Source organism: Solanum stenotomum, chromosome 1 (assembly GCF_019186545.1).
Source record: "Solanum stenotomum isolate F172 chromosome 1, ASM1918654v1, whole genome shotgun sequence".
In the NCBI taxonomy this organism is placed as follows: Eukaryota; Viridiplantae; Streptophyta; class Magnoliopsida; order Solanales; family Solanaceae; genus Solanum; species Solanum stenotomum.
Window position 1 is genome coordinate 93352925 of NC_064282.1, and position 26885 is coordinate 93379809.

Consider the following 26885-nt stretch of genomic DNA (forward strand, 5'->3'; position numbering starts at 1 on the left):
TCTCTTAATTGTAAATTTCTAACTACTATGTTGTTGTCTTTCTTTTGTTTGGAAAAGATCATGACTGATCCAGATGTTCCAGGTCCTAGTGATCCTTACTTAAGGGAACACCTCCACTGGTAATTAATTTCTCCCGGTTTCTTTTCAATTGTCATGTTACGTTTTTTTTAGAAGTTAATTTGACTAATTTTTAAAGTTACATTATATTATAATAATTCGATATTTTAAGCTAAAAATTTAAATATTCAAAATCTATAAGGAAAATATTATAAATTGCAATTTTTTTTTGCATTATCAATATGATAACACCATCTAGTAATTAATTAATGTACAATTTGCATGGGCTTTAAATGTGGTTTTGCTTTTGCAGGATTGTGACGGATATTCCTGGTTCAACTGATGCTTCTTTTGGTAATAACCAAATTAAGTTGACTATTTCGTTATCATTTTATTTACTTAATTATATCTTCAAGACTACACGTAGTAATACATCAAATTCATACAGGAAAAGAGATAGTGAGCTACGATAGTCCAAAACCAGTGATTGGAATTCATCGATACGTGTTCGTATTATATAGGCAAAATAATGGAAGACAAACAGTGAAATCACCAGTAACAAGAGATCATTTCAACACTCAAAAATTTGCAGCAGAAAATGGATTGGGTTCCCCTGTTGCTGCTGTCTACTTTAATGCCCAAAGAGAAACTGCTGCTAGAAGAAGATGAACCAACCATCCATCTACATCAACAAATAAAAATAAAAGTATGCATAATAATATACGCAGAATTTTTCGTAAGTAATGTTACTCCTGACTCCTGATCATGGATCATGTTGATTCAGGGGCAGTGCTGAAACATAATGTTGGACGATCTCCATTTTCATATGGTAATTGAAGTCAAACAGGAGCAAATCAGGTATAATAACAATCAAAGTGGTAGGTGGGTATTCAAATAAAGGAGTACTTTGTCCTATTATATAATTTATAGGATAGACTAGACTGATGTATTATTATAAAATTTAAATTTTAATAATACATGTATGATTCTCAGTACCTATATTAATAGTTCTTGAATTACTTATATCGCAATTCACGAATTATTTTACAGAGAGTCAAAACTAACTCTTATATTTCCTTTATTTCAATTTATGTGACATATTTCGTTTTTCGAGAGTCAAATAATTTAAATTTGATTAAAAATTTGTGTATGAATTTTTTTATTTTTTTGAAATGAAATTTATATATATGTGTGTGTGTGTGAAAACTAAGTAAAAAGTACTACAAGTCGCAAATATTGACAATCCAGAATATTTATAAAATATATGAAAAATTTACAATCAAAGATAGACTTGTTTAAATTCCGATGAATTAGGTGGGGGTTGGATCATAGGCCCATCGATCGGTGCACCCGGTTAAAAAAATAATTATTAAAATTTTGATTCAATCGTTGGGCCAATGGTGCTATTTTTGCAACAACAAAAAAAACAAACAGTAGCTAGACCAACGAAAAAAATCTGATATATTGGACTCAAAATATCCCAAACTAATCAAAAAAAAAAAAAAATTAACCCCCATGTTTAAAAATTATGTTTTAACCTACAAAAACATTTCGGACATTTCATTATTTTTCTTACAACAATCTCCTTATTTTCTCTTAATTTGTCATTTAAAGTCTTAATTTTCTAGCAATTTCTTATTATTTTTGCAATTAATAACATCAAGTAAAAGTTTTCAACTTTCAAGTGTTCAATTCATCAATTTACGAATATTACATTATTCTTTTATCTCCAAAAATTTGATATATTTGTTTACTTTTATTTAGTATATTAATTCTTAAATATCTAATTATATTAATTTTGTACTTATAATTTTATTAATTTAATTTTCATAATGGATAAAATAAGGAAAGTAAGTAAAAATATTAAAAATTTGTGTCCCAAAGATAAATAGTAATAAGAAAAAAAAAATGATTTTGATAAAGATAGTATAAGTACTAGATTTTATTTTGTATGTCTCCAATACCATCTAGTAAAATAAGAGACATAGGTGTAGGTGTACATGATATGAATTATTTAAAGACCCCAAAAACTTACGCTATAAAGGAAGAACATGAAGTAGATGTAGACATAGATAATAATAATAATAATGATGATGATGAAAAGATATATCCTCTAATCTCGTCATTACTCGTACTCAGTCTCAAACTCATAATCTTCCTCTACTATCTTAAAAACATGAGAAAACTAATAATTTGTGAAATTATTTTACTTAAATAGAAAGAATCGACATAGTTTAATGCAATATTTGTCTGAATAAGTATCAACATAAGATTGGGGGACGAATCAATTGATTAGACATTTGAATAATAACGACAACGGATGAAAAGAACAATTATAAGAAGGTGCAGATGTTACTAGAGTACCAATCCAAACTAGATTCAATTTGTAGACCAGTAAATTAATTGGGACCTATAATAAAATGAAAGTCCGCGAATAATTAGCAAAAATAATAGTTTTGGCTTATTGTCCTTCGCACTTGCATCTTCTGATGCTTTTATCCATTATATATAGTCAGTGTATAATCTCATGATCAGTGGCTAAGTCAGAAGTATTGTTAAGGGTGTCCAAGATTTAATATATGCGTGTGAAATTATTTTTTGACTTATACACTTTGTATAATTTTCTATATACATAAAAAATGAAAAAAAAAATTCTATATACATTGTATAATTTTTCAATAAATAGTGTCTAACTGACTACCCTGAGCTATATGTGGCTACGCCACTGCCCATGATCAAAGATATTTCTAAAAGTACTTGTCAATCAAATATTATTAAACTCTATAAACAATATGCATACTACTTACATTAGTTATTAACAAATCTTTCATGTACCGTTCTCTCACTTTTGATTGTGAATGTGCTTTAAAAATGATTATTTGACAATTAGTTATCATCGAATAGATAGTAATTATCATGTAAAAATACACTTTAGCATTTTAATATGATGAAGGCGGAGAGTATGCACCAATAACAAGGGTTCATTTCAACACAAAATTTTTTATAAGTGGTGTCACGGTATTTAATAACAAAAAGACTAGTATCATAGTCGATGCATACTCTGCCAATTAGGTTGCACCTGCGGCGCGCTATCCATTTATTTGTCGTATTTATTTATTACTTTATCTTTCATGTTAACCTTTTCAAAGGGTTTTTCTAGTTTAATGTATTTGGTTGAAACTTGAAAATAATATATAAGTATTAATAATACATGTATCATTTTCAATATCCATATATTAATAAAAAAAATCTTGGCTTACTTACACTGCATTTCACGAATTATTTTACTTCAAAATTTAACAAGAAACATTAGTAAACATGGCATTATGCAAGTGGTGGAGCTATAGTGCTTCAAGGTCAATACATCAAAAGAGATATTTAGTAGTGATAAATTTTTTGGCAGTATTTATTGTCGCAAATATATTTAACTACAATTGAGTTAATATTATATTGAAAGTCGTTAAAGTCTTTAGTAGGGATGTTCAAAACCGAATTATAATCGATAAGTCAACCACAAATTGACTTATTGGTATTGGGTTATCGAATTAACTGTTGGAGAACGGATTAAAATTTTATAATTAACGGTTTATTGGTGTGGGGTGGATTTTTCTAGTTCCTTATCGGGTAAATCATTATCCTGTTTAGAGTTACCGTACTTACATTTCTATTCTATGTATATTAGGCTCATTTAATATTTTATCATAATATATAAGAGTAATTATATATTTTTTCTTTGTTAGTCCTAACTCCAAAAAGCTAAAGCCGTAAAGCCATGAAAACCTATTTACTTTTCAATAATTATCTAGTTTGCTTTAAAGAATAGAAAGCAAGACAGCAAACTTAGAAAAACATTGAAAATATGTAAATGAAAAGTATGGAGCAATTTGTCGAGACATTGGTAAATATGTTTCCAGTGGACAATGAAAATGGGATAACAAGTTGAAAATCTGGATCAAATTATCCATTCGATGTTGTTACTGCTTCAAGTCATTTTTTTTGTAAAGTGTGTTCATCGAAAAAAAAGATACCATAGAGATTACATGTTAGTCGTTACACCACTCGATAATCGTCCGATAATTGCTAATATGTTACCAAACCAACCAATATTTTGTAGGTAGACTAGCTCTGATAGGCCAAATCGTTTAGCAAAATTATCCGTTTGATCTGTCTTATGAACAATCCTAGTCTTTAGTATTGCCCCTGTCCAACAATAGTTGTCCACACTTGGCACCGGAATTAAAAAGTAGTAAATCATAGGGGTAATTTTATCAGATCACCTTCTTAAATATAAGCCATCTAAAGATTGAAAAGTAAATAACATTTAATAACAAGGATAAAGTTAGACACAAAATGTAAATTATTCATTAATTTTTATAAATTGGACATTCCAAAATAGTATAGTGGCAAGTAAAGATGAACAGAGCTAGGGAGTAATATTTATATAAAGTGTTGCTTATAGCTATGCACATTTATTATTGCAGCTAAAAATAATATTACGATAATTATATTATTATTGTTAAATGATTGCTGCAAAATCCTTATTATAGTTGTTAGGTGACCATATGCAGTGGTGGAGCTAGAAATTTCACGAAGGGTATCCAAAAAAGGGGAGGAAGGGGTGGGGGGTGGGGGGGATTGTTGCTAGTGTGAGATTCGAACACATGGAGCACTTAAAGCTCATTCAAGGCATCTTAAACTACTGGGCTACAATACATTGTTCTGTCAATAGTGTCCAAAATATGTTATTTAATCACTTCGCGTATCATTTTACTTAATGATACCAATCTAGTATACATATAATGATTTAGTATCAGTTAAGCAAAATTATCAGCCTTACTGATATCAATACATTGTATGATATTTTTTTAGTCTCAGTTAAATGAAAATAATCAGCCTTAATGATGGAGGTATGAGCTGTAATTATTTATGAGAGAACGGATATTTCAGGAATTACTTTGAATTTGAATATGAACTTGTAATTATTTTGAATGTTATGACTCATCAATGTAGTTTTCCCTATCTTTTACTTATGGCCTCGTTCTCTCTAATAGACTGATGAATAACATAAGGAGAAGTGCATCCTTTAATTTTTATCTTATATAAAAAAAATAGTTTCAAATATATAAATTACTTTATGATAAATATAATCATATTTTTATTTACATTTAAAAATAGCTAAAAGTCATAGAAAATTATAATGACTATACATTATGATACACTCGAAAAGTTAAATATAACTTACTTATTCATGAGATATACACTGACTATACATTATGATACACTCAAAAGGTTGAATATAACTTACTTAATTATACATGAGATATACACTGACTATACATTCTAATACACTCAAAAAACTGAATATAGTTTAAATGTACATGAAGTATACACTGATTATATATTATAATACACTTAAGATTGAATATAATTTAGCTATACATGAAGTATACATTGAATATTCAATTCCAACCAACTCAAAATTTCCTCTAAACAGTCTCAAATTTTAGATATAAAATCTTCTCAATATATCGAGTCTTTTGATATATAATTTAGGGAAAAAGGTCTGAAATATATCCGAACTTTGACCAAAATTGCTGTAACAATATCGAACTTTGGAAAGGACCTTTTACCCCTGCACTATTTAATAGTGTATTTTAAAGGTACATATGTGCCCACGTGGACATCATAAATATTGCATCATTATAAATAGTAATGTGTCCACGTGGACACATATATACCTTTAAAATACAATATTAAATAGTACAGGTGGGTAAAAGGTCCTTCATCATGTTTGGTATCGTTAGGGATGGCAATGGGGCGGTGCGGGTTGAGCTTAACCCGCAAAATTTTTAATCCACCCCGCCCCGCGTAGCAACTCTTTTCATTTTAAACCCGCCCCGTATCGCATAGACCCACCCGCATAATTCTTTTAATATTTTCTTTTTCTAGTTATGTTTGATACTAAAAATAAAATTCATAAAAATAAATTCATTTTTTCATTAAGTTGTATTAATTTGATAGAATAGTGGCTTAAAATTTTATTTTTTAGAGGTCAATTGGAAAATATGTAAGAAATTGTATTATTTTTTATTGAACCATTTTCTTTTATTATCTTGAATATTTTAGTAGCTTTAATGAAATTATCTTAATAAATAATACTATATCACTCTTATAACATGTAAAAAGTTAAAATTAAGTTTGAACCCACATAAAATCACATATACCCGCAACCCGCTCCACCCCACATTAAATTTTTAAAAGCCCACTTCAACCCGCGCCCACATCCGACCTGCCCCACACAATCTTAAACCCGCCCGGCCCCATTGTCATCCCTAGTATCACAACAACAAATTTGGCCAAAGTTGAAGTATTTTTCAGACCATTTTCCCTATAATTTATTCATAGTATTGATTAATTATCACTTTGTTTAAAAGAATAGCACCAACTCAATTGAAAGAGTTAACAGACTAATTACAAAATCTATTGCGCAAATTATTTTAGTAGACTGAGTGTCTCTCTTTAAGATACTGATATCTTGTAGACCATACGTAATGAATTGATTATTGACACTTGAACAAGGTAACCATTAAGAATAAGTATTCATCGTCATACGATCATTTTGACTAAGTTAAAAGGCGACATAGTCTTTTCTAATTGCTTTGAAGTCTGAATACCACTTAATTAGTTGAAAATTAGGGCTCTAGACATCCCTAAAACATCTTTTAGTACTTGTTATGGATATTATAAATTTTAGTTACGTTTAAATATTATAAATTTAACCATTTGAGTTGAAAAACATACAAGTCAACAAAGTCTAGTTAAATTATTCACAAGTCTTATCGGATTGACTAACCTTATTTTGTTCACAAGTTATAACAAGTAGGCCATATATTTGACAATGAAATGGAGGAAACACAAAAAGTTATAATCATTTCAAGTACTATTGTCAACAATGTCACAAAAACATCAACAAAATGTCCAATTTAATCACAATTTTTTCATTGATCAATCAATCACAACTAGCTTCTGATATTCTTCACCAGAAATTGCTGCTTCCATTATATCTTCAGGACTAAAATCCCTTTCTTCCATGAACAACGTAACCAAATTCTTCGAAAAACCACTCACAAGTCCAACTCCTTTCTGGTTTGCTTTCACAGGTGTAGCTCTTGAGTTTCTCAAATTCCAAAACACAATCTCAGGTACACAATTTTCGTAACCATTCATCTTAAATTTCCTAACAATCGTCTCATAATCCGTTTCCCATGGATTCGTCGAGGCTTGATCAAATTCCATGTCACTGAATACAAACACTTTCTTGATCATTTCATCCTCTTTTAAACTCCCATCAACAGCCACTCTTAGTATTAAATCAAACACCTTTTGAAAATCAGTATTCATTCCCCATTCCATTTTTCTCACAAACTCGACTTTGGAAATCAAATTCTCCCCTTCGACTATTTGAAGGGTCGGATTGTTACAGAACGTTATAAGCTTTCCTTTCCATGGCTCTACACTCAGCTCCGAAACAAGGACTCCTAATGCCACGGACACCTCCATTGGAGTACCCGTCATACTACCAGATACATCACAAATAGCAAGACAATTTTTCAACTTCCCCTTTTTCGACAAGTCATCTACTATTCTCTTCCATTGCAATTCAGCAACTTGACCTCCATCATCTGTGTCGTTTAGTGCTCCGATTATCTGATGAGGCAGCAATGCACCAGCAGCAATCTTAGCCTTCCCCTGTTTCACTTTCTCAAGATACTCTTTAAATCTGTCCTCATCATAATTCATGAATTTTTCTTTGTATATTTTCATAGCAACTGATGCTACTCTATTGTAAGGTATCGAACACCAATCTTTTCACCCTATATAAACCTCTGGCAACTCCAATGCTGCACGTAAAGGAACGAGAACTTGCTTCCTCAATCGATCCCTCACTCTATACGCGTAATGTGCATCTTCAATCCCTTCGTATTCAGGACACAATTCTCTTGGAAACACCTTCTTAGCTATAGTTTCACATAAAAGTGTTCTCTTATCAAAAGACGAATCTAAAGATGGACACCATTTAGCAGCAAGACTAATCTCCGTCAATTTCTCAGCGCGTAACAATTCAAGATCCAACTTCAAACAATTCGCGAATAAATCAGATACGCGATCATGAAAGAATTTATAATCCGGATCAACTCTGTATCTATCAAAAGCCTTTTTCGCCATTTCAATTTTCTTCACCCCTTTATCAATACTCACATTTAGTCCTCCTCCAAATCCAAATGGTCTCCAATCTCCGTTCTCCGCTTTTACTCTCTTCATTTTTCTACCACTCTTTTCCTTTTTCGCCCTTTTTCTCACATCAGGTCCTTCGAGTAACCTATACAGTATCTCAGGCAAATCCTTGAAATACCCGAAATTAACTAGAGATTCTAAATTACAAGCTAGGGTTTTAGGATGAAAGTTATGAAGCCACAATGCAGCAGTGTAATAACTTTCTTTATCAGATTTTCCAGTGCCACGAACACCGCGCAAATTGCAGATCAGTTTCAATGCTGTTAGGGGATTATGATTCCAAGCGCGGTGTAAGTACTGGATGAGTGATTTGGGAGGAGTATCATTAACAACATGGAAGAAGAAATCTAAACAAGGGTTTGTAGTAGAAAGATAAGTTGCAGACATGTTTTCAGTGTAGCCCATATTTGAAGGCTTTTGGACTTGTGTTGAGTTGAAATTTGCTACCATTAAATCTATGAAAGGATTGTTGGTGATGGTGGTGGTGATGGTGGAAACTGGTAGTGATTTTTGTTTGCCATGGATTTCTGGAGGGCCAACCAAAGAAGCCATTAGGATAATTGGAATGATAAGTTAGACTCTAATATGTATATCGAACTCGAACAGGAAATAAAAAATGGAATTATAGTTGGAGTGGAAGGTTTGGAGGTGTGGAATTGGATTTATAAGCCTATAGAGGGAAAATTACTTGAAGACTAAGTATACAGTTTTTTTATTTAATAAGAAAAGAAAATAATCCTTGGACGCCAAGTATTTGCTTTTTATATAAAAGTTTAAAGTCGGTTAGCTGGAAATTTGGAGGAGAATAAACAATCCATGTCACTAGAATCTTTGGATAATTGATATTCCATTTATGTTTCAATTTGTTTGTCTTATTTTATTTTTTAATTTATTTTAAATAGAATATTTCTTTTATTTATTAACAACTCTTTAATTTTAATTTTCTACGTACAATAATAAGATCATAAGATTAACACATGTTATTTTATAATGTATCATATTATATTGTATCGTACTTTATTGTTTTAATGATACAATGTTTTGATAGGTTATATCGTTCTCCATCGTTACACAATGTCACATATCTATGATTTGAATGATAAACCTACCAGAAAAGTAGGAACGAGGTAGAGATACTACGAAAAGGTAGGGTAAAAGATGAAATACAATTATTAAATAATAAATAAAGATAAAATGAGAAAAAAATATTAAGGTAACGACGCAATCGCACCAAATCGGTCGTGCAGTGGAATTTAAGTAACAATCAAAACAAACATTGTATTTAAACTAACAATACAATACAACGGTAACAACCATCCAAACAAGGTGTAAGGGGTCGTTTGGTTGGGAACAATCTTCGGATTAATTATCTCAAGATATGTGGGATAACTTATCACATCACTATAGTATAAATGGTGGAATAAATAATCCAATGACTACTTAATACCTCTAACCAAATGCTGGATAAAATAATTCTGCATTTTATTTTAGAATTATTATACCTTATTACATCACGCCAAACGAGTCCTAGGAATTAACAGTCAAAACCCATCTAAAGTATCCTATTTTTTTTGGAATTTTATACATGAACTATCAGGTGTGTGAGTTTCCAACCTAAACTATCACCAAACACACTTGAACTATCAGTTGTCTGAGTTTTATAAAATACATTTGAACTATCAATTGTTTGAGTTTTGGACCTGAAATTTCATGTAGGAAAAGTAAATAATTAATGGCTCAGGTGTGTTTCGATAAACATTTGGTGATAGTTCAGGTAAGAAACTCACAGACCTATAAAAGTAAAAAAAAAAAAAGGATATTTTAGATGTATTTTTGATACTTCACTCTAAAATTTAAAAATTGACATCTTTAATTTAATATAATAGATTCAAAAAGTTTATTTATTTTCAAATAAGCATTTTTCTAAAGAACTCTTAAAAATCAAGAAGAATTTTGGCAGTTCTAAAAGTGGTTTCTTTCATGAAGTTTTTACCAAAAGTAGCAAGGAGTTCTAAGAAAATTACAACAGTAGAAAGAAATTGAGATTCAACTGGTTCAATTGAATTTTGCTCTCATCAAGACTTTTTGTAGTGATCTTTTGTAATAGAAAACATTAAAAGGATTGAGTTGCTTTAGAAAAACAATTCATTATATTATTAAAAGTTTCAATGACTTACTAAATGAAATGTCAATATTACACTACTTATGTAATCTTCACACATCAATTCTTACTAATACAACAACATACCCAACATATTCCAAAAGTGAGACATGAGAGATAGAGTATACATAGACTTTACCTTAAGCAACACCACATTCAACAAAGTTGAAAAGCAAAAAGGTTTAATAGCAGTTAAACCACAAAATTTGAGTGTTCCTTTAGATATGAAAGTTGACAGTATTCAAGAAAATCAACAGAAATAGCGGTGTTGGAAAGGAGAAAATAAAAGTAAAATCATAACAAAATTGATATCAAGTTTTCAACTCAGTATCCAGGAGCACAACTAAACAACAAAATCCAATAGTATCTATAACGCGTACAAGTCAAAATGCCTGAAACTGCCAAGATTGTAATACAATATTCTTAAAAGATGCGTTGAGTCTTTCCCATGGTACTCTTCAAGTACAAGCATCTCACCTGTGAGCATTAACAACAAAGAAACATTAGTACTCGAAGAAACTAAAGGTAAATGCTTGTGGATAGACGAAGTAATAATAGGATGTTAAGTAAACTCACATTNTAAAATAATTCTGCATTTTATTTTAGAATTATTATACCTTATTACCTCACGTCAAACGACTCCTAGGAGTTAACAGTCAAAAACACATCTAAAGTGTTCCATTCTTTTGGATTTTTATACATGAACTATCAGGTGTGTGAGTTTCCTACCTGAACTATCATCAAATGTTATAGAAACACACTTGAATTATCAGTTGTCTGAGTTTTATACTCACCAAATGTTTATAGAAACACACTTGAACTATCAATTGTTTGAGATTTGGACCTAAAATTTCAGGTAGTAAAAGCGAATAATTAATAGTTCAGGTGTGTTTCGATAAACATTTGGTGATAGTTCATGTAAGAAACTCACATAACTGATAGTTCAAGTATAAAAGTTTTTAAAAAAAAGATATTTTAGATGTATTTTTGATACTTCACTCTAAAATCTAAAATTTGACATCTTTAATTTAATATAATACATTCAAAAAGTTTCTTTTATTTTCTTAAAAATCTGAACTAACATTTAAACTCAATGAAATAAGCATTTTTTTTTAAAGAACACTTAAAAAGTTAAGGAGAATTTTGGCAGTTCTAAAGTGGTTTCTTTGATGAAGTTTTTACCAAAAGTAGCAAGGAGTTCTAAAAAAATTACAACAGTGGAAAGAAATTGAGATTCAACTGGTTCAATTGAATTTTGCTCTAATCAAGACTCTTTTTAGTGATCTCTTGTAATAGAAAACATTAAAAAGGATTATGAGTTGCTTTAGAAAAACAATTCATTATATTATTAAAAATTTCAATGACTTGCTAAATGAAATGTCAAAATATTACACTACTTATTTAATCTTCCCACACATATTCTTACTAATACAACAACATACCCAACATATTCCAAAGGTGAGACCTGAGAGACAGAGTATACGCAGACTTTACCTTAAGCAACGCCACATTCAACAAAGTTGAAAAGCAAAAAGGTTTAATAGCAGTTAAACCACAAAATTTGAGTGTTCCTTTAGATATGAAAGTTGACAGTATTCAAGAAAATCAACAGAAATAGTGGTGTTGGAAAGGAGAAAATAAAAGTAAAATCATAACAAAACTGATATCAAGTTTTCAATTCAGTATCCAGGAGCACAACTAAACAACAAAATCCAATAGTATCTATAATGCGTACAAGTCAAAACGCTTGAAACTGCCAAGATTGTAATACAATATTCTTAAAAGATGCGTTGAGTCTTTCCCATGGTACTCTTCAAGTACAAGCATCTCACCTGTGAGCATTAACAACAAAGAAACATTAGTACTCAAAGAAACTAAAGGTAAATGCTTGTAAATAGACGAAGTAATAATAGGATGTTAAGTAAACTCACATTTTGCCAATTCTTCTTTAGCAAGGACACTAGAAAGTTGACACTCATTTGCACGTTTTGGAAGATTTGTTTCTCCTCCATATCCATATTACCTACGGCAACTCCCATGCAAAGAACCTTTTTCAACTGGAATTTGATAGTGGCCTTGGTCTCGTTAACCTTAGACTCAAGTGACTCCTGGTGGGAAACAAGGGTAGGAAACTTACCTGCATTTTAAAGATAATGAAAATTGGTTAAGAGATGGGCAAAAAATGATATAAATGAACCACTTTTAAGTGAGATGGGCATTTATGATCTCTATATTACACTGCTGCAATTGTTAAAAGTCGAGGCATGATGCTTAGTGAGACCCAAACAACAAAAAGAAAAAGTGCCAACTTTTCTCACAAAACTGTGACTGCTTGGATACTACATTAATTGCTGGAAAATGCTAATTGGGAAAATCCGGTGAATTAAAGAGGTGAAATTAAATCAATCAATGTCTGGCAAGTAAGTGTGGCCAGTAAGACTGTTGGACAAGGTGATCTGTTCATCCTTACATATGCACTTACAAGTCAGGACAATGAGTTAACGGAAGTAGTTCTCTATCAAAATCAGCTACGACTACCAATATGTACAACTATAACCAAAGACATTAGACATAAACTAAACCAGCTCTACAGCTACTTAAAACATCAAAATAGTCTATTGCACTTGCCTGCCTTGTTCAAGCCAGGTCCCAAGAGACGGGGGATCTGCTTGATAACAGCTTCTGATGCCAAGAAAGCATGGTACTTCTTCGCGAGCTTCTTAACCAACTTTTTGTTTTTGTTAAGCTTCTTCAGGCCTTCCACGTCCATGTACTCCAAACCAATCTTTTCTGCCTGGAAAACAAATGCAATAAAGCTTTGATCACACTTTGCACAAAATCATCTATAGCAGTAGCTTTAGCCTTTAGGTACATTAGCAACCACAAAATTTCAAATAGTTACTAGGACTAAGCAGGTCCACTCCATATAAAAATTGCTGCTACCTCAAAGCTAAGAAACTGCCAGTCAAAAAAATGAAATTGCACTATCTAATATACATTATACAAGGAACTCGTGTTATATGTCTAAAAATCAAACCTCCAAAGTCACCAAGACATGTGCAATCAAAGCTACAAACTGACAAGAAATATTTCATGAGTTCTTTGATAATAAATGTTATCATCTTATTAACACACTAAATCTTGTAAGAAGATAATTGGACCAATGTTAGTATTATCTAAGGATTCATCTCCTAAAACTTAACAGTAATCTCGAAGGGAAACTTGTGTAAATGTGAGGCAGTAGCTTCCCAAATGTAAAAGACAAGGAATACAGGAAAAATGCAGCTCAATAATAATTCATGTGACAAGTACGGGCGGATTACCTCTCCCACATGCTGAGCATCTCCAAGCATGCAAATCTTCATCTTAGGGCGAGGAATGTGTGGCAACTTAACTGAACCACTGAAACGCTTGTCCTTTTGAGGATCATAGTTTTTCAACCCAATCTGAAGCTCAATGGTTTCGGTGAACTTCCTTTTCTTCTCACTTGAATCATTCTTAATCACAGTGATGGCTTCTCTTAAGGCATCACTCTGAAGCTTACTGTAGCAGAATCAACATCAAACTAGATTAATGAAGGTAATTAACCCAAATAACAAACTTAATAACGTACTTATCCAATATGTCATGCTAAAGGCACAGAAATAAATATGATCTTAACTCCACAACTCAATCAACTATACCTCAACCCAAACTAGGATTTTGAATTTATGAGTTTTAAATTTTAAGAAAAGAAAGTTAGTGGGTTCTTGATAAATTATTTACACATAATAAGTGATTATATTTAACATATACAAGGTATGCATCAAAACTACCCATAATCAGGATACTAGCTCTGCTCCTGCTTTTCTCCTTCCTGAGACACGGTAAGCGCCACCCTCGAACCTACTACCTATGAGTCAATTGTGTCCCTTTTCCTCTTTGTTCTATTTGTTTCAAGACTCAACAATTCGGCGTTATTGAGGCCAAATTGATTTCAACACTAAGAAATCCATCCTTCAAAAAAAAAATTCAGGTTTCTCTAAACTACTGATTCTCTAAATCTCATCCTTCTCCCTACACTAAACTAGCACTGACCATACTAACCTTATCAAAATGAATTTAAAATGTTCAAATTCTACACATAACTTGCAATATTTGAAACCTTGCGAAAGCAGTAAATTTTACTCGACTTTCTATATGTTTCAACTTCACAAATCAGTTTCTTCCGCTAGCATTACATTCATTTGCACATTCAAGATAACCCCACATCAACAAATGCCAATTATACATACAAAATAAAAAAAGTAAAATAACACATCCTACAAAAGGAGAAATTATACAACTCTAGTTTCATTTTTTATTTTATAATCATAATGTCAGGACCCGTTTGCGCCCACCTCGACTAATTCCACACGATACATGTCACCTCCCATCAGCAACCGGTGTGAGTATTAACCTGAGACCTCGTGGTGCTCAACCTATCCATCTCTAGTTTCATTATCAAGTCAATAAATATTCAATTAACAATTATCTTACTAACCCAGATCCCATTTTTGAAAAAAAAAAAAAGACCCATATCCCTAATCAAAGAAAAAAATGAATGAATATGTGCCTATCAAAATACTGTCCAACAACTCCAGCAAAAAGATAAAGAATCAAAACATACTCAAATTGTGCAAAAAAACAAGAACTATACAGCGTAAAATAGAAGGAAAAGCAAAAAAGATTGTAGCTTTGTGTATGTACCTCATGGCTCAAAGCAGAATGGGAAGACTTCTGTCTGCAAATTGAGTGAGCGGCGGAGGGGTGGCAAAGAAGTTGAGGGTTAAAGCAAAGTTCTCAATGGGCTTATTGGGTCTTGCTAGAAGATACATGGGCTTTGTTAAGAAAGTATATTTGTACATGTTTTAAATGAGACCTCAACTCATGTTTTAAATTAATTAAAAAAAATATAACAATATTGAGATTTTTTTATATTTTATACAAAGTTAGACTCATATTTACCTATAGTAACAGGATTTTGTAGTTTACCAAATATAACAAGATTCATGTTACAAGATGTATACAAATGAGAGTCATAGTGGATATCATGTGATCTTCTTATTCAAAAATAGACGATTATTTTTTCTAATTTTCTTCAGGTTGTTCCACAGTTCAAATAATAAAGTTGTGTTTTCATCAATTTTGATACACTATCAAAATCTCTCATAAACACCATCGAAGTTTCACTTGATTTCAACACAGAATCTTTTTCTTTTCTAAAAAAGATAAAAGCAATATTTAAAAATTTAAAGTATTTATCAAACTAAAAGTGAAAAAAAAATTGATACACAATGATCCGTGGAATTTAACATGTAGGCATGTTGATTTCATAATTAAAGAAATCCATGTTGAGAAGAAGAGAGGTAGACCAAGAAAGTATATATTAGATAGGTCTCCTAATGTTCTTACTTTAAAGACAGTTTTATCATCTACATTGTATATCAGTGATTCATGATTGACTATCCAAATTTAGAGAAAAATATAGAAGGTCGAATATACAAAGTTATATACCAGAGATACAATCATGTATGCAATATGTATATAATTGTGTAAATTTAATATAATATTCATGTTAGGTATTTGTATAAATTATTTATTAAAAAAAATTAAAAGTAAATTTATGGATCCAGGGTTCATTTTATAAATAATAAATGAATAAAAGGCTAATATCCCAAATAACTAATAAATAATGGTGTGTACTTAAGTAATCTATCTTATATATATAAAAAAAAACTCGATCCAAAAGTTATCAAGTCCATAAAAGAAATTCCCTAGTTTGTAGGGTTTTCTATTTCGCCTTTTATCTTCTCTTTGTCTGCTATTTTCTTTTCGTCGCTATTTTCATTTTCCCTAGATTATTCATAAAGTTCATTTAAGACTTTTGTAAAAAGAAAAATATCTATGGATTATGTATAAATTTTGTTTAAAAATTCATGTTAAAATATATTTGATTTTTATGAATAAAATTTATATAGATATATATAAAGTATAAAAAATGTTTTCTTTAGACATGTGATTGATTACAATTTATCTGACATGCTTCGTCCAATATACTATTGTTTACATACAAAATGTATACAAATATTTGTGTGTATTTCATATGTGGTGTATTCTTCTTCTTCTTCTTTTTCAATTTTCATTTTGAAATTTCAACTAAAATCAAATCTAATTTTGATCAATTGTAAAGTTGTAGTAAAGACTAAATTAGAAAGAATCGAATAAAAGTATTTTTTTTTAGGAAGATAAATTCGCGAGGAGAGGAGGGATTGCAATGGAATTTAAGTTTGAGAGAGAAAGATTTTTGAAATTTAAATTTGATTGAAATTTGATATTCTTTTCTCTTTGATTTAGACCAAATTTAGGATATAAGTTGATCTTTTTTCTAAATTTAAAGCCTAAATAAAGAAGTTACGCAAAGGTGAAAAATTATTGTCATTGATAAAATGTTGTTATATTCGGTAAATAAAGAAAAATCTTATATGTTTAGTAATATAGTATTTCATTTAGTTATGTGGTATGATTGTTTCAAATAATATATTTTGGTGACTCTAAAAATAATTATTGCTCTTTTTCTTCTTTACCCAACTAGGTTGAATATTCCTTAGTTCTAGTGTTCCTAATTTTAGTTCATAACTAGAGGACTTGTTGAGAATTTTGGGATATTCCATAAAGAGCGATTTAATAAATTGGTGAGCTAAAGTCAAATATATTACAAAATCCTTAAACTTATTTTATAAAATTATTCATATAATAACTAGACACAAAAAAATCAATATTTTGATCTAGTAATAGAAGCATAGCAAGTGATATGTGAGTTAGGCATATTCATGACGATTTCAAAGTCGGTTATAGACAAAAGTATGATATTTAAGTTGAGAAAGCTAGAGAAAAAAAAATTCTAATCAAATCAAACATGATACAATATAATAACAAAATCAAAGGAACCAAACAAAAATGGAAATTAGAAAGCGAAAACGTTTAACTTTTGAGAGAAAATAAGTATTTGAGGAGTAGCAGAAACTGTTTTTGAAGAAGCTAAAAAATGTAATTTTTTTCCTAATTTTTTATTTATTAAAAACACTTCTGAATATACATTTAAAAGCACTTTTATCACCAAAAATACTTTTAAAAATAAAACTTATCAAAATAAACTAATTTCAAAAATTTGGCCAAACATACTATAAAACTATAATTTCAAAACTCTTTCTTTCATTCTTAAATTTCAAACATCATACAAAATAAGATATATAAGAAGAGCATTATTGTTTAACTTAAGTCCATTCTATTAAAGACTAAATCCAGAAAGTAAAAACATTAGTTAACTTACACACACACTAACATACTTGTATCAAAGGGAAACATAGTTAACAACAACACCATAATCCTTTTAGCAATCCTTAATATAATAAAAACTAGAGATGTTCACCCTGAAACACTTGAGATCCTTCCAAGTGTTTTCACTTTATTAGCCATTCATTGAACTTTTGCTGATTTTTTCACCATGAAACACTCTTCCTAAGTTTCTTCAGTTTGTTAGCCATCGTCCATTGAGCTTTTGTTGGTTCTTCCTTTTTCTCCTCCTACATCATAGGCACGTAGCTAAAAGTGTTTAGCCATGAAATTTTTCCACTTTTTTTCGGAGTTGAACTTCGAAAAACATATTTAGCTATAAAATTCTAGAATTCAACTTCTTGACGTTAAACTCCAGAAATTGAAAATCAACAAAACGTTGTTTTCGCTCCAAATTACTCAGAAAAAGTAAAAAACAACTTCAGTTTATACTCATGATCAAAATTTTCAAATATCATTCTTCACTTTTAAAACAAAAACTACTTTTTCAAATTTCATAAAGAAATATGGCCAAACGACCACTAATTTTTATTTTTTGTATTTTATTTTATTTTTCTAAAGTTTGTGGGTAGGGAAAGGGGAAAATAGGAGAGAAGATTATAATATGTGGAATTGAACCTCACCAGCAAGCTAAAAATTTAGGTAACCAATCAACTGAGCTACTAAGATGAAAATAATATAAAACTAATCTTAAGCATATTTCTCTTCCATGAATATATTACACTATAATTTTATATAGGAAATAGTCATATCATTTCTTTTATTGTAGATGCAAATCAAGTCTTGGTCATGTTAAAAAAATAAAAAGAGTGAGTAATAATTACCAGAAGTAACTTGAGCCTCTCATTCTCATCTCTGACTTGATCAAGCTGTGCCTCCAATTCAGCTGTATATGCCTGCATCATAGCAAAGATTACTCTGTTCAAGTAACTATCCTATAATAATCAGAGGCGGACGGACCCACATGGATAGGTGAGGGTGTATGTGTGCCAGTTAAATTCGGAAAAAAAAATAGAGAATGTATATGTATGTGTACATATTTTGAGGAATGAATATATATTTAATTGTGCATCCTTATAAACAGGAGTGCACCTTGGGGCGTTTGGTTCAAGTTGTTGCTTCCATAACTGCGACCACAGATTGATCTTGGAATATCACATTTTCATTATTATTTTTTGTTTTTGATTTAAAGGGCTATAATAACAGCAAAAGTGCATGTATATTCATCTCACACTTGACTACGGAACTATCACAATCAACTATTACAACAAAACTATAATCAAAGTATTAGAACTCATATTTGACCTATATATTTGTACTTTCGTTACTGCTTCCACCACTATGACCAATCGGACACAATATTATCCCTCAATCATCATTGGAAGTCTTACTGGCCCCTACATTAAGATAATGGTACCCACGCGATCTTCAAATCCCGAACTCATCTCTGCCTAAGTATTAGAAGATCATATTTGACCTATATATTTATATTTTCGCTACTGCTCACACCACTATGACCAATTGGACACGATATTATCCCTCAATCATCATTGAAAATTTTGCTAATCCTTACGTTAAGAAAATAGTGGCCTCGGGATCTTCAAATCCTGAATTCGCCTTTGTCCTATAATCAACACAAGATGTATTTCCAAAGTCACCCTTGTGTATTCCTTAGTTATAGTCCCTCACACCATGACTACCTTTGTCTCAACGAAATCCTCTGAAAAAATACACATTGCAAGACACATCCATTTTTTATGAAGCTATGTTTCCTTTCTCATACATTCCTATTCTTGATCCTCCACAACAACAAACTATAAGAGTTGTTACTATCACAACAACATTTATCAGATAACTCTAAAACTCGTAACATTTAATTTGTATAGATGGAAAAAAAAATATACTAACCTGTTTTCGAGCCCTGGATCGTTGAGCAGATGCTCTGTTCCTAATCATTCGACGTTGCCTCTTATCCATCAGTGTTTCTTCTTCAACTGTAGCAGCCCTTCTTCTCCTATTACCTCCTGCTGCTGCTTCACTACCATCACTGTTGGGATTTTCAGCATTTCCTCCAGCAGGAGCAATTTCATCATTTTCATTGAGATCATCAGCAGCTTGTTCAAAGATTTGATCAGGACCATAACTGAAATCAAGTCCTGCTTCCATGAAAAAACAAAAGATGCATTATTGTTTTCTTCAGAAATGCAGGATAAGGTCTGACCATTCCCCAGGAGGCCAGGACTGCCCTTTTTCTTTGGTAAATGGTCCAATTTAAACTATGTGCACAAAATGTAAAACTTGATGTATTAGATTGTCCCATGTCAAAATGATTCATAACCGTAAAGATATGATACCTAGGTCTAACTCATCCCCAGAAGTTAGCTCATGAGGGGAGGACTGTCCAAATCCATATAATGAGATCACCAGTCCATTCCCAACTAATGTAGGACTTTTATCCATTCTAACAACCCTGTTCATACCCAGGCCCAACTAGAGCGTGGATCAGGAGCTCAAACGGGATGTACCAAGCTCTAATACCATGTAAAAATTTGACATGTGAACCTAACTCAACTCCAAAAGCTAGTTCATGAGTGGAGAATTACTCAAGTTCATATAAAGAAGAGGAAAAACTCAACATTCTTTTATTAAATAAGTGTAATTTAGTAAACTATACATTGTGTTTATTATTATCTTAATGAGTATGAAAATAACTAAAATGATAGTTAAAATGGAATGGAGAGAGCATATATGTGAATTCAAACATTAGTTTTTCATTTTAGAAATAATTAAAAATTAAATATATAAGAAGTATAGTATTATAAACATGATGTTACCTTCATCTAGAGTTGAATTGGACCCAACTTCATTTCCTTCAGGTTGATAAAAATGGCTGAACAGCTCATTCAAAGAGGCATTGTCAGGAAGATTATCTGAAGATCCTTCTTGCACTTGTGGTGGTTCGACCTTATAACAACCAACACTTTCGTCCTCAGAAACATCCATACCTTAGTAACAAGTAAAATATTGTTGTGTAAGAGCGAATGTTGGATCGCGAAAGTTCAATACATTCACAAGATGAATGCTTCAGAAATTAAATGTAATGTTGATCGATGTATGGTCATACAAGATTAGAAATGATCATATGTGCGAGAAGGTTCAAGTAGTATGAATAATCGAGGATAAAATGCAAGAAGGTTGTTTGAGATAATTTAGAATGCATATGATAAGTGAATGTAAAGAAGAAGAGGTAGACCTAATATTACATGAAATTATGTTGTCTTGAAGGCCCTACCTACAATTTCTACGAATCCATGTGCATGCGGACTTAGCAAAATATAGGGCCCAATGAAATAAAGTGATCTAGATATGCGATACGTACTAGTTGAGAATATGTGTAGTCGATCATTAGAACTTTTATTGTAGATCCTATGTGTTGAGCTGAGCTGAGCCGAAATTAATTTTGATGATTGACAAATAATTATAGAAGAACCAGGTCCTTAACATGTCTTAATAAAGAACCTATAGTGTTTATGATTGATGCTATTATTTGTCATGTTATTTGGACAAGTACAAACTTATTCTTGGAGAATACACTCTTTGTGAGATTTAAACTACTTAAAAGAGAGAACTTGTTCTAGAGGAAGTTATTTATTTGGTTTATAAGTTGATTAACTTTGAGTCTATGTTATTCATAGAATCTATGTAATAGGTAATTCTCTCATGGAGTTTGACCTGTTTTAAAATTCTCTCATTTTTGCTCCTCCAAAATACTGGGATCAAATGTATTTTTCTTTTAGAACCTTTTTTTTTGGGGTTTTCTGTTTGGTGTCCTATTCCCGCATTGGATCCTGACCAATGCGGATTCGTGCCTCGTAGGTCCCCATTCGGGGAAGAGCTTCCTATCGAGAATTTTTTCATATTCAGGACTTGAACCCGAGACTATATGCTTACCTTTTGTTTTAGTGACCGTTTAGATTTAACTTATTTTTAGGAACTTTTGACTTTTAAACATATTTTTAGTTTTGGAGGTGTTTGAAAAGGTTAAAAAGTGATTTTAAGCAATCACTTTTAGGCCAAAATTTTTTAACGTAAGTTAAAAAGTCAAAAGTAACTATTATCTACTTGTGACATTTAGCTTTAGGGTCAAAAATACCCCTTAACTTTAACACTTATTAGTTGACTTTACTCTTATCGTTAAAATGAAGTTATTTATACACTCGTCTTCTACAAATTTGTCACCCATACCCCTCAAATGGATGGAAAACCCCAAATCAACAAAAATAACTCAATTTCAATTAAATTACACGATTTCTTCTCTAAAATCCAAACCCGGCCCACTAAACCTAATAAATTCATACCAAACTAAATCTCCAAATTCATCTCTTTCCTCCATTGAAGGACCTATTAGAAAGAGATTGAAGGATGTGTTTGTTGTAAAATTAAAGAACAACTCTTCATCCTCTGTTTTGGAGATTTATAAGGGAATTATAAATGGCCGCCATGAAAATACCTGCTGGTTTCTCGAAGTGACCACATAATCCCAATGAACTTTATCTGTAACACAAGTGTAGCTGATTTTATTTGGGGATTTAGTTTGTTATGAATTTATTTAATTTAGTTGGTTGGGTTAGGATTTTAAAGAAGAAATTGGGTAATTTAATTGCAATTAAGTTATTTTTGTTGATTTGGGATTTTCCATCTAATTGAGGGGTACGTGTGACAAATTTATAGACAACGAGGATATAAATAACTTAATTTTAACGATAAGGGTAAAGTCAACTAAAAAATAAAAATTGAGTGGTATTTTTGATCTTTTTCTTTTTTTATAAACCCATCCAAATAGACCCTCAGTATTTTCATTTAAATAACTCGGTTCTTTTGTGATATCCTCATCTTCTTCAAATGAGGTCCAATCAATTCTTTATTCTTCCTCTAGAGATTTGTTCTTTGCTCTTAGTTTCAATGATTTCATCAAATTATCTCTTTCATCTCTTTTCTCTACTTCCTAATCTCTTCCTACTATTTCCCTTTGGTTACACATGTCAATTTCTTCACCATTCATGGGTTGTTCCCCCTAAGTATCATCCTATCCTTAGCTAGTTGAAGAACTTGATTCTAAATAAGGTTGAAAGCTTTTAGGGTTTTCAACCCATCCCAATAAGTTCTCAATCCCCAAAATTTGACTTCAGATTTAGCTCAACAAATAGCTAAAACAAGAAGTTTATATGCAAATTAGGATTCGAGAGTCATGAGTTCCCCAATCATGTCTATAAGTCGGACAAGGTGTTTTATAAATTGAAGCAAGAACCAAAAGCTTAGTATGAGAGGTTCATGTCAAAAGAATTTCACAAGAGGTAAAATCGACAACACAATATTCCTAACAAGGGAAGGTTAAGTTTATTGAACGTTCAAGTATATGTTGATGATATTATCATTGGTGCTACAAATGAAAAATTATGCAATGAATTTGGAAAGTTAATGGAGAATGCATTTTGCAATGATGGTAGAACTAAATTTCTTGAAAAAAAAATAAAGCATGATACTATATTCATCAACAAAAGTACATCAAAGGAATTGCTCAAGAGATTTGAGACGAATTAATACAAAGATAACCCATATGACTATTGTCACTCGATTGGACCAAAATTTGAGCAGGCATCACTTTGAAAGTACACCTTTTGGTCTATTTTAATTATCGTGCTTATTAAAAATAATTAGATCACAATTATAGAAAATTAAGATATACTTAATTCCTTACTATTAACTATTCTTGAAAGTAATAAACATTGATTACAAAACATAGAAAGCTCAAGTGTGTTGAGTACATATAAATAGAGAAACATTCATTAAAGAGATTAAATGATGAATGATTAAAATGCATAAGATAATAATAGTCAAAAGTCCTTTCAATTAGTAATTTTTAAGAAACGTGTAAAAGATAAATTTTATAATTAAAGTGAACCAAAGGAAATTATAGAGATAAATTCATCAAAATTCAATTCAATACATACATAATACCACCATACCAACCAATTTTGTGAAAAGGGGTAAACTAGTGTGGGTGATAAATTTGTAGCCATAAAATTCAAAATTGGAGAAGAGAAAACAACAAAGAGAAGAGGAAAGTATATTGTATATACAAAATCAAAATTCATGGTGAAATTGGGGTATTAAGAGGAATTCATTCGATTCAAACGTCCTTCGCCAAAAAGGTATATTGTATATAAAAGGACAATTTTTTTTTTTTTTTGTATATATAATAAATGTTGATTTTTTATTTTACTTTAGGTGATAAATTTGATATCACGAAATTCAAAATTGAAGAAGCGAAAAATATCAAAGAGAAGAGGAAAGCGGCCATGCCAAGACAGGGGTAAGGTTGACCTATTGAAATTCACTAGATAATTTCTTTTTACTTATCAAGTAATAGTAAATAAAGTTGATTGATAGTTTTGCCGATAAATTTTTTTAGACACCTAGTGAAATAATTGAGATATTCATAAATTGGTCCAAAACATGAATACCACAATAATAATAAAAATATAAAATAAAAATTAAATTGTACATCCACAAGTGTTAAGTCATCTTACTAGTTTTTATAGCTATAAGAGTAAATCCAATTTGACTTAAATTATATGTACCCAACACCTTCACTCAATTATTTATCTAGGATTTTTTTTAAATAGCTTGATGTTAAGACGATGAAAAGCCTATCATCTCTCATTCTTGGAGAGAAAGGAAACATCATTAACATAAAAGAGAATTCTTGACAAGTGAAATCATCATTTGATTTAACGTTTAATTCCTTTACAAGACATTCCATAAATTTGAAACGATTAAAAGGAATTTGATCTTTATACAAGAAAAACCCACATAAATCGAAAATAGACTATTAATTGAAACAAAGACAATGACCGTTAAGAAAATAAAGGAAAAAAGGACTTGCACATATGGAAAAGATGGAAAGAAGTCACATACCTTAGGATGAAAGATGAACTCCAATAGCTTCCTTTGTTGGAGAGTTTCAGTTTTCTCTTTTTGCACCGGAAGCAAAAGATCTGAAAAGAGTTAAGTATAAAAGAGAAGAAAATGGAAAAGAAGAGTTAAGGAGGATTGCTTGTCGACATGTTCATGACACTTGCCAACAATTTTCACTCAAAGTAAGAGCGTTACAAGTCCTACTTTGTACGCTTTTGAAGTTTGTTAGGCTTGGAAAACTCCGCCTCTAATTAGCTCTGAATTAGTTATTTGACTAAATTAATATTTCATATTTCTTAAGTTGATATGCTACTTATTATCCCAAATTATGTAGTGTAACGATTCATTCAGTCGTTACGGGTTGTTAGGGCCATGGTAGCCCATTATACCACATAGTGAACTGAGTTAATAAGAACTCAATATAGGGAAGCTTTAAAAATTATATCTCTTGATTTATTTTGATGATTTCCGTTGTTATGTTGTGTTGTATTTTGTAAGGAGGTGACTGTAACACCTCAGAACTCAGTAAGTTGAGTTGGAAAGAAAACTTTGAAATTTAGCTACTAATGCAGTTCCTACGAGCCTACCTACGTCCTGTAAAAGGTCCTACAGTTTGTAGGAGGCAATCGTAGATTGGGTCCTGGAAAATGGAAATTGAACAATTCCCAAAAGAATTTCTATGGATCACCAAGACGGTCTGCAAAAGGTTATTTGGTCTGTAGGAAAGGTTCCAGACTTGGTAAAATTTTGAGTAACCTAGGGTTCTATGGTTGGGGCCTATAGACCGTAGGAAGTGCTCGTGGAAAGTGAGTGGAATTTTAGTCTCTAGGACATGGTTCTACAAACAACTAAGACAGTCCGTAGAAGTTTGTACAGACCTTAGGTCGGTCCATAGAGGCTGTTTGGCAGTTTTTATTCAGGGTTATTTGGGTCTTTTCCTACCCTTTTAACAACTAACTACATCATTTCTAGAACATTTTAAGGTCCTATAACTGATTTTACCCTTTAAATCCCGCGTTCCCTCTCATTCACTCAAAATCCCCAGAGGCTCCTAAGTCATCTTCTCCAAATTCTCTCCAAGGATCTTCAAGGAAAGCTAGGGTTCTTCAAATCTCCTCTAGCTCCAAAGCTCGGATTCATCAAAGTATGTGGGAAGTTCATCAATGGATTCTCTTTCATCCATTGAGTCCCAAAGATTTCTCAAATTCTCTTTTAAGATTTCACCCAAATTCTAGGGTTTTGCATGTTTTCTCATGAGTTCAATTATTTATGACTAAATTCATCCTATTTGATCCTATTGTGCATGATTTGATCTAAATTACATGTTTTCAATGTATTTCATATGAACTCATGCCATATGCCTATTTTATGACTGTGAACTATGTTTTAAGATTACATATGCATCATGAAATTGAGGAATTTATGAATCAAGGATATTTTTAGATAAAGTATCATGATGTTTTATGAAAAAGGTTGCTTCAAATTGAAGTATTCTCATAATGAAAGATGATCATAATTTAAATGCCGTGAGATAAGTGTCTTTATGAATATGTTATGAAATCATGATTTTGAAAGGATCTATTCTATGATATGAAGTTTATGGTTGGATTGGTATTACTAGATTCTTACCTTTCCAAGTATTATAATTATGATATGATTATGCTTATTTTGTTGGAAGTTTACTTAGTACTGAGAGAACTTTGAGATGGAGGCTCTCCCGTTAGTAGAGGTCGGGTCTGTAGAAGCAATCCTTTTGTCCCATAACGTATCCCTGTATGACATGGTCCCGATTGGACATAGCTAGTGGATCCACCTAAGCTTAAGTATGAAGGTCCTTACCTTGGCAAGTAGGACAATCTATTTTTGGTATTGGAGTAAGACACCAGATTCTATGTTATAACTCACATGACCTATGTCGGTTAATGGTAAACATCCCACAAAAGATTATGATTTTCTTAAAAAAGTTATGACTTCCTCAAAGATTGTGATTTAAGCTTATGTTATGTTTTTCAAATGTTGC

At 31.3% G+C, this 26885-nt stretch overlaps 4 protein-coding genes and 1 pseudogene across 6 annotated transcripts in view; 2 read left to right on the forward strand and 3 right to left on the reverse strand.

Moving 5' to 3' along the window:
- Nucleotides 1-26885, forward strand: part of LOC125871115 (uncharacterized) — a 367917-nt gene that overhangs the window by 267873 nt on the left and 73159 nt on the right. The gene's annotated exons all lie outside the window — the stretch shown is intronic.
- LOC125859261 (CEN-like protein 1) lies at nt 28-991 on the forward strand. Its single transcript, XM_049538962.1, has 3 exons — nt 28-119; nt 371-411; nt 506-991. The coding sequence occupies exons 1-3, from the start codon at nt 28-30 to the stop codon at nt 724-726; spliced, it is 354 nt and encodes a 117-aa protein (XP_049394919.1). The 3' UTR covers nt 727-991.
- LOC125871028 (uncharacterized) lies at nt 6910-8908 on the reverse strand (annotated as a pseudogene).
- LOC125871196 (60S ribosomal protein L10a-1) lies at nt 10706-15383 on the reverse strand. 2 transcript variants are annotated; one of them, XM_049551800.1, is made up of 5 exons: nt 15242-15383; nt 13837-14056; nt 13142-13307; nt 12445-12650; nt 10706-10990 (listed from the first exon to the last, which is right to left on the reverse strand). In XM_049551800.1, exons 1-5 carry the CDS (start codon nt 15244-15246, stop codon nt 10937-10939), a joined length of 651 nt encoding a protein of 216 aa, XP_049407757.1. In that variant the 5' UTR covers nt 15247-15383; the 3' UTR covers nt 10706-10936. The 2 variants fall into 2 exon arrangements, with proteins under 2 accessions (XP_049407757.1, XP_049407763.1); XM_049551806.1 differs by lacking the exon at nt 10706-10990 and adding an exon at nt 12031-12345.
- On the reverse strand, nt 18034-20890 carry LOC125871309 (ABSCISIC ACID-INSENSITIVE 5-like protein 3). Its single transcript, XM_049551903.1, has 4 exons — nt 20722-20890; nt 19796-20043; nt 18712-18783; nt 18034-18117 (listed from the first exon to the last, which is right to left on the reverse strand). The coding sequence occupies exons 1-4, from the start codon at nt 20888-20890 to the stop codon at nt 18034-18036; spliced, it is 573 nt and encodes a 190-aa protein (XP_049407860.1).